Source organism: Triticum dicoccoides, chromosome 4B (genome assembly GCF_002162155.2).
Source record: "Triticum dicoccoides isolate Atlit2015 ecotype Zavitan chromosome 4B, WEW_v2.0, whole genome shotgun sequence".
NCBI lineage: Eukaryota > Viridiplantae > Streptophyta > Magnoliopsida > Poales > Poaceae > Triticum > Triticum dicoccoides.
Genome location: NC_041387.1, coordinates 94458200 through 94467313, shown reverse-complemented (window position 1 = coordinate 94467313; position 9114 = coordinate 94458200). Strand labels below are relative to the sequence as shown.

The following is a 9114-nucleotide window of genomic DNA, read 5'->3' as shown; positions in this document are numbered from 1 at the left end:
AGTTGCGAGGGTAGTTTGGAGGACGGTGGGATGTGTCTTCGGCACAGATTTGTGCCCCGATAACCTGTGGCAGTATTTTTCCTGGTGCTATATCTTCTTACCTGATGATTCTAAATTCTATACCTTTGGCCTTGCTGCGATATGTTGGGCTATGTGGAATTGTCGTAATCGGGCCACATTTGAATACAAGAAACTGAGAACCCCTTTTGATGTGGTTTTCTCTGCTTGTGGTTATATGAACTATTGGGCAGGCCTGATGGAGGGAGCTGATCGCGAGGCGATGGAGCGCGGCACCAAGATGCTCAAAACCAACGCAGCTTACATGATGAGGATCTGTGCGGCCCCAGCTGAAACGGCGATGGACTGAGGATGCTGCTGTTGATATGCCTTCATAAGCTTTCATGTAGCTTTTGCCTTTTCAGTTCTATTTGCGTTGGCATGTTTGCTCCTGCGTGGGCTATGTTCTCTGCTCAAACTGTGAGCCCTTTCCCTTGGTTGGAGATTATCTACGGACACCTCCGTTTGTTCTGGTTAGGATAGGTGGTTTTAGATGGCACTGGATTTTCGCCCCATGGCGAGCTACTCAATGACGAGTGCTCGCAGTGGGTTTTCCAGTGTTGTCTCGAACTCGCTTTCCCCTTTCCAGTTTCCTTAAGACCTGGACGTTGTATTTCCGATATGTCAAAGTAATGGAAAGGGGTCATGCCTGGTTCAAAAAAAATCCCATTTGGAGCTCGGCCTCCAAATTCAAATTTTAAATTTCATCAAAAATCATATTTTTACATTTCAAAAAATTCAAGGAAAAAAATACAGATATAAATGAAGGCATAACATACATGTGTGTAAATTTTCAGCTCAAAATACTCCCTCCATTTCTTTGTAGTCTGCATATAAGATTTGGTCAAAGTCAAGCATTGTAAAGTTTGACCAACTTTATAGTAAAAAATATTAACATCTACAATACTAAACATATGTTATGAAAATTAATTTCATCATGCATCTAATAATATTGATTTCATAGTGTGAATGTTGATATTTTCTTCTACAAAGCTAGTCAAACTTTATATAGTTTGACTTTGACCAAATCTTATATGTAAACTAAAAAGAATCAGAGGGGGTACATTGAAATGAGGGTTGTGCGAAAAAGACAAATCTCGGGCTGTTTAACACATGATACTATTCATCCTCTCAGGCCATGAATTTGTCTTTTTTTACAGGTCGCAACTCAAGGTATTTCATCATGAAATTTTACACACATGTGGGTTACATCCTTACATACGTGCATATTTTTTTCAGAATTTTTTGAACCATAAAAATTTGAATTTGAAATTTTTAAAAATAAAAGCCTCCATGGAGCTCGGCCTCCAAAATGTCTCTCTCAAATAAGACGTCTTATAAAGAAAAGTTTGAAAGGAAATGGCTTTGTGTTTTTGTTGCCCCACTATCCGCTCTTGCTCGGACCATTTGCACCCAGCTCGTCCAGATATACTGGCCTAAGAGCATATTCAATAGATGATATAAAATACATCATCAAAAAATGATTGGCGTAAAATTTACATCACTAAAAAATGATTTCTTTACAACACCAAAAACGTCCAACTCCAATGGATGATGTAAAATAGCAGCCGCACGGCAGCCGCTCCAACAGATGATGTAAAATAGCAGCCCTGGATGAATTCAATCGATGTGCCATGAGGCTGGTCACCGCGGCGTGCATAAGCAGTACCATGGGAAAGTCGAGCGTAGCATAGCGCAGCGCACCACCAGCCGCCGTCACCATGGCTGCTGTGGAGGAAATGGTCCGGGAGACGCAGAGGTCGGGGCTCCCATGGAGACGGCCATGGTGGCTCGTGATCGAGTGGCGGCAGTCCCTTGATGTTGAATCCGGCCGGATCCATGGCGCCGTCGGGCAGTGGTGGTGGATTCGCGGCTGAATTGGCTTGATCCATGGCGAAGCTGTAGGATTCGAGGCCGATGAGGAGGCGGCGGCTGCCGCGGAAGAAGAAGCGGGGGCGGCCATGGCGAGGTGTGGCGGAGGTGCGGTGGCAATTGCGGGTCGGGGGAGCTGTCCACGGGGTTTAGCGGGTGGCGACAAGGCGGGCACACGACGGGAAGACACCACGTGGCGGTTGGGCTGCTCACATTTTACTCGCGGAAATGTTAACGCCCACACATGTGGGCGTTTGCACATCGCTCACACGCCTCCATCACCACTCATTTTGCCACGTATGAATAGATGACATCAGCAGAATTTTTTTTGGTTTTCGGCTTAAAAATGTTGTATCTCCTAAATAAAAAAGCGAACTAAAAATCCGTTTTCACCATTAAATCCTTCTCGACGAGATCTTCAAAACTAGACCCCATGTTGATATGTTTCGACGAATTTTTTTTTGCCAGAAGTTGCCACGATGTTTACACTGCAGTTGCCATAGGGCTTAAACTAAAGTTGCCATGTGGCAATTTTAGTTTGTAGATCATGACAATTTTAGTATTTTGATGATGGCAACTCCAGTACTTTGACCATGAAAATTATTTTTTGTATGAACCATGGCAATTTTATGTGCATGTATCATGACAATTTTAGTTTATGGTTCATGGCAAGTCTAGTTTCTTAATTCCCCGTTTTATAAATGTCAAAATTTACTTTTAAATGTAGAAGAAAATAGCTGAAACATATCATGGCAACTTCAGTGTAAACATCATGGCAATTCATATGCAATAGACATGACAACTTTTAATTCAAAAAAAATTTCATCAAAATATATCAACATGGGATCTAGTTTCGAAGATCTCATCGCGAGGGATTTCATGGTGAAAACGGATTTTCAATCGGATTTTTCGTTTAAGAGATAAAACATTTTAAAAACTAAAAATCCAAAAAGATTTCTGCATGCATGCATGCGATGACGTGGCAATCTATTTACATTAGAGACGTGTGGTGCGTCTCCCTTCCTGCCACACGTGTGACAGTTAGCGCGACCCTTTACTCGGGCAGCTTCCGGTGATGTATATTTGCATCACTTGATGATGTATTTTACATCTAGAGTAAAAACCTGATAATTTTTTTTACATCTACATCATCATCAAGTCTAAAACACTTCATTATCCACCCAAAATATGGTCGCAAATACTTGACAGTATATATACCTGCAAACATATGACCCTACTAAATACACCACAAAGATCACATCAGAATTTGGTTACAAAAGCAGAGATAAGACGGTGGCACCCCGGAGTCAGAATCTACTCTAATAAAATTCAGCGCGCGCTTTTGCTGCAGCTCCACACCGGCGGGTTACCACGCGGGCTACAGGACCCCGCGCACGCGTCCGTGAGCATGTTCACCACGTCCCTCATTGCCGGCCGCCCGGCCGGCAGCTTGGTAGTGCAGAGCATGGCGATCTTGAGTACCCTGAGCATCTCCTCCTTGCCCTTGGCGGACGACGCTGCGAGGCGCGGGTCCACGACGTCGTCCAGTCTCTGCGCGCCGAGCTTGCTCGACAGCCAGAACACGATGTCCTTGCCCTCGCCGAAGCGCGCGTCGATCGGGCTCCGGCCGGTGACCAGCTCCATCAGCACGACGCCGAAGCTGTACACGTCCGTCTTCTCCGTCACTTTGAGAGAGTAGGCGAGCTCTGAGGAAATGGCACGGAGAATTTGTAAGCTGAAGCTCACTAACATGGTTAATGAACTGGATAGACAATATAAATGTCGGACTCACCGGGAGCGAGGTAGCCGTGGGTTCCGGCGAAGCAGCTGAACTCCTCGGAGTTCCCGGCGGCGACTCTGGCGATGCCGAAGTCGGCGATCTTGGCCTCGTAGTCCTCGTCGAGAAGTATGTTGGTGGACTTGATGTCGCGGTGGATGACCGCCGGTGTGCAGTCGTGGTGGAGGTACATGAGCCCCTTGGCGGCGCCGAGCGCGACCTTGCACCGCCGCGGCCAGTCGAGCTCGGGCTCGCCGCCGCCGCCCTTGGCCTCCCGGCGGAGAGCCTGGCACAGGTTGCCCCGCGGTATGTACTCGTACACGATGAAGTTGAGCTCGCCGCGCGACAGGCAGGCGTGGAGCTTGAGGACATTCCGGTGCCGGATCGTACCGAGGATGGACATCTCCGCGGCCATGACCCGCGCCGCGTCGCCCTTCCACAGCCGCTTCACGGCTACCGTGCCGCCGCCGTCCTTGAGCTGAAGCCGGTACACGCGCCCCGTGCCGCCCGACCCGACGAGGTTCTCCTCCCCGACGCCGCATATCTCTTCGGCGTCCAGCTCCGGCGGGTGGAACGACTCCAGCTTCCACTGGTCGCACCCGTCGCCGCGCTCCAGGTCCCTCCTCCTCTGCTCCTCGAGCTTGAAGCTTCTGTAGCTCACGAACAGTATGCCAACCACAAGCAGCACCATCACGGACACAATGACCGGCAGGACGACAAGCGATCTCCTCGCCAGGCCGTCCCTGTGGTGGTCGTCCGTATTGCACGCGCCGAGCTCAGACCAACCATGGACGCAGAGACCGGGATTCCCGGCAAACGCCTCGTCGCCGGCGATCACGAGCAGCCCGGGCGGCACGCTGCCGGTAAGCCGGTTCGCCGAGAAGTCGACGGAGCTCAGCTTCAGCGCCTGAAGCTGGGCCGGGATCATCCCGGTGATGACATTGCGTGACATGTTGAGTGAGTTCAGAGACGCCAGCAGCGACAGCGAAGCGGGGATCGGCCCCGTGAGCTCGTTCCCGGAGACGTCGATCTCGACGAGCCTGGAGCAGCTGCCGATATCAGCGGGCAATGCGCCACCCAATGCATTGTCTTCCAGGTGCAGCGCCGTCAGCTGTGCCAAGTTCCCAATCTGCCAGGGTATTGTCCCCGAGAACGAGTTGTTGGACAGGTAGAGCTTCTGGAGCTGCCCGAGCCGGCCGGTTTCCGCCGGGATCGTGCCACTGAGCCTGTTGTTCTGGACCCAGAGCTGGTTCAGATTCTGCGCCTCGCCGATCAGCGGCGATATGGTCCCGGTGAACCCGTTGTCCGATACGTCGATGATCGTCACGGCGGGGAGCCCCCACAACCTCTCGGGGATGCTGCCGGTGAGCTGGTTCTTGTTGATCCGGAACCTTTGCAGAGTTTGGCACGCCGAGTACTCCTCCGGGACCTCGCCGGAGAAGCCGTTCTGCAGGGCGAGAAGGAACTGGAGGCTCTTGCCGTTGCAGAGGTGCCTCGGGAACGGCCCGACGAATCCGTTCTCGGAGATGTCCACGCTGTCGAGCGACGAGAACCGGCCGAAGTTCGCCGGGAACTCGCCGGCGAAACGGTTCTCGTAGACGGAGATGCTCTTCAGGGACCGGAGCTCGGCCCACTCGGCCGGGATCGCCCCGGACAGGTTGTTCCGGTACAGCTGGATCACCTCCAAGTTCTTGAGCTTGGCGAATGCTGCCGGGATGCCGCCGCTGATCTGGTTACGGGAGACGTCGATCTCCCGCAGCTCCGCGAGCCTGCCAAGCTCCGGCGGGAGCTCGCCGGTGAGGCTGTTCTTGTACAGCTCGATCTTCCACACTTTCTTGAGGTTGCCGATGGCCCTCGGGATCTCGCCGGCGAGATTGTTCAAGGACAAATCCAGCGTTTCCAGCAGGGTCAGCTCGAAGACGGAGTCGGGTATCGTCCCTCTCAAGCTGCAGTTCGACAGGTACAGATACGTCAGGTTCTTGAGGTTCCCAATGCTGGGAGGCATCTCCCCTTGATCGTAGTTGTTGCAGCCGATGCTGAGGTACACCAGGCCGGTCATGTCGCCCACCCACGCCGGAAACCGGCGCGAGAAGCCATTGTTCGCGACGTCGAGGCTCTCTAGCACCGTCAGGGACGAGAAATCCGGCAGCTCTCCGGTCAGGGTGTTCCAGGAAAGGTTCAGGAACCGGAGCTGGGTGCAGCTGATCAGCTCAGAAGGTACAGCTCCTGACAATGAATTGGTGTCCAGATCGAGCCGCTCCAGGCCGCTGAGCGCGGCGATGGACGGTGAGATCGTGCCGGAGAGGTTCATGCTCGACAGCGCGATCTCAGTCACCAAACCTGCGTTGCACTGGATGCCATGGAACTGGCACGGGGGCGTGGCGTTTGTCCATGTCTGAAGATAGTTCAGAGGGTCAGCTAAGCTGGTCTTGAACTGGAGAAGTGCCTCGGTTTGGGGATCAGTTTGGCTGGTTGAGCTCACAGAGAGGGAGAGGAGTATGGTGAGATGGAGGCAGAATAGGATGTGTATTCTCATTGCAAAGATTGGTATTGGCAAATCTGGAAAGAACTGATTACATGGGTATTTAGTATTGCCCAGGATTCTGCTTTGGAAGACCTGAAAAATTGCAAGAGATGAAACTTGTTAGTTAACAGATCAGCATTTTTGTCATGACACTTGTACTACTTAGGAGTGCTTTGTATATTCTCTGAAATGGATATTTTTTGTCTGAAAAATACAAACACTCTCTGAAATGGTTTGTCTGAAAAATACAAACACTCTCTGAAATGGCATTAATCGGAAAAAAATAAACTCACACCTTAACCATCGGCATTCTTGTCATGGCACTTGTACTTAGGAGTGCTTTGTATATTCATTCCTCACTGTACATTAATGGATATGTGTGTGCACTATATATGTCTGCCCTACTATTTGCTAATCATACCTCTCTTGTCTCTTCAGATAAAACCAACAAAAAAGGGAAGAAGAAAGGCTCCAAGGCCTCAAGAGACTTCTTTTTGGAGTGGAATCTTTGTCTCATGCACAAGATCACAGGACAAAGCCAATGTCAGCCTCAAACAGTTAACTGGCCCTCAGAACATTGTATAATTGGCATCTGATTTGGACATCCCAAAGTTGCTTTGGTCTGTTAATTACTACGTACATGTTCCAGAGAAGATGACCTCCCAGCTACCACCATCCACTCCCTCCCCTGTTTCCCTCTCATTTTAACCAGGGCCAAAACTGCACTGGATCGCCAAGCATGACACATCAACTATTTTCTCCACTAAATTAACCAGGTAATGGGGGCAAAAAAAGGCAGAGCACTTGCCAAGATGTAATGGGGTCAGATGATGAAATGCACACACCGGGAAGAAAAGTGGTCAAGGCAATTTCAGTGGGTTTATGCTTCACCACTTGCTGTTTTTGTGCGGCTTGTGTGTGCAACATGACACGTGGGCAAAAACCTGTGGTGCTTCGAGGGATAACCAGTGGAACTTATAAATGACACGATATGACCGACCTGTAAAGGAAAACTTATTGGCCAGCGAATTAAATCCACTTTGGGAATATATACGCATGTTATTATTTTGGAAAAAGAAATAGCCCAACTCATTTTGTCTCAAGACTGAATTACCTAACTCATGGTCATGGATATTACAAATGCTTGTGGTCTTGGATTCTATGTGGAGGATATAATTTTATTGAGAATTCCATAGACCGGTTGTACAATTCTTTGGAATCGGAAACTTGACAACTAATCTGCCACTTTTGGAGCTAGGGCAATGGTCCTCTATTAGTTGGTTAATTTTCTTGACTTGTCAAATTAAGAAAAAAAAATATTTTCAGCATGCATATTTCATTTTCTATCAACAATCGGAAACTGGTGATGATGATTTTTAAAAAAAACAGTTACCATGATAGTTTTTTTTTGTTGCGACTGAACCACGATAGTTTCTATGAACATCTCTTACACAAACTAACTCAAAAAATTTGAACTGCCGAAAAAAAACTGAGGTTAAACTAGTACAATCTTTTTTGAAGGAAACTATTTTTTGAATAGGTCTCCTACCTGGTACTTTTTTTTTGCTCGTCTCCTACCTGGTACTTGGCCCTAAATGCCTACCTATTTAAATCATAAGTAAAAAAACATATACATGTATTTGTTGTGCTTTATAACTGGTATATTTGGCCATCTATCCTCGATAAAATGCTTGGACGTGTGCGCTTTGGATTAGAAACCATCCAAAAAGCTTCATGGATCATTCATCTGAATTTCAATTGATGAAAAATAACTCCTGCCGGTGGTTTTCTGAAAGCCATAAATGTTTTAAATCCTGATTGTACAAAGATGAATTTGGTGGTCTTTTGGGGCCCTAATTATGAGAAGAAAAAAAGTCCATTTTCACGGGGATATGGGTTCGTTACAATGAAGAAACATTTAGAGTTGCCAGATCAGTTGCTATGAAGGAATGAGGTTACTTCAGAAACCCTTCATTTCAATGTCGAGTTGTCCACTATATTTTCTGAAGTGGAAAAAGAAACATAGGGGGGAAAACTCGACAAACTGTCATGGCGTTAACATAACTTAGAAAAAATGGAATGGGTAATCTGCTAACCGAGTCCTCTATAGCAAAAACTGGCGATGGTTGACACGGAGAAAGGTAAACATGATAGTTATTAGATTGTGTAAGCAGCAACAAGGACCCTGTCAGCTAAATAACGACATGTGGAAGGAACTCTACGACACCAACGAGAATGCAAATCCATGAAACAAAACAGAGTAACAGAGTACAGCTCGAACCCATATACCTCTCAGCATCTGCTCAACTCGATCCCACTCTGCTCGAACGCTTTTCTGAACCGAACTTGGCCTTCTTCTTCTTTTGTCCCCGCCCTCCAAGAATTCTCATCAAATGGAAAAGCAGACAGCCAAAGGAACCAGAGCTCACGAAGCTGGGCGCGAGGAAGCAGGAAGGAAGATCAGAGGAGAAGCTGAGATGGACAGGAGAGGGAGGGAGCTCTGCGCTAGGTGGAAGAAGAGCTTGCTATTTCAGGCGGCTGCTGGGAGTCATGTCTTTTGTGGGCGGCAATGATGCACAGACGAGATGTGCTGAGTAGATACATAAATACATAAATGCAGAGGTCAGTATCTGGGCACAGGGGGCAGAGCAATATTTTCGGATTGTTGGCCGGTGATGATGGGTGGGACACGAGCGAAGGTAAGGGAAAGGAAGCGAGGGGCGGAGGTTGTTGCTTGCTATGTTTTGTTTAATATCTTAAATGTCTGATTGTCACCTCTTTATTCATAGGAAGGATATTCAGGACGCTTACAAAATTGAAAAGAAGAAGGCTATCGAGTACATGGTTGCAAAACGATCAAGAGTGGCTATCACTACTGATTTAT

The 9114-nt window shown here is 48.1% G+C and overlaps 1 protein-coding gene across 1 annotated transcript; it reads right to left on the bottom strand.

The window, feature by feature from the left end:
• Positions 1-3041: 3041 nt before the first annotated feature.
• LOC119295222 (receptor protein-tyrosine kinase CEPR2-like) lies at positions 3042-8820 on the bottom strand. The gene is made up of 3 exons (XM_037573585.1): positions 8520-8820; positions 3722-6323; positions 3042-3635 (listed from the first exon to the last, which is right to left on the bottom strand). The coding sequence occupies exons 2-3, from the start codon at positions 6240-6242 to the stop codon at positions 3259-3261; spliced, it is 2898 nt and encodes a 965-aa protein (XP_037429482.1). The 5' UTR covers positions 6243-6323; positions 8520-8820; the 3' UTR covers positions 3042-3258.
• Between the last annotated feature and the right edge of the window lie 294 nt (positions 8821-9114).

Coding starts and splice junctions, on each gene's coding strand:
- LOC119295222 (XM_037573585.1), bottom strand. CDS start 6,242: ATGAGAATACACATCCTATTCTGCCTCCATCTCACCATACTCCTCTCC. Junction 3,636..3,721: donor CCACGGCTACCTCGCTCCCG/GTGAGTCCGACA, acceptor CCATTTCCTCAG/AGCTCGCCTACTCTCTCAAA.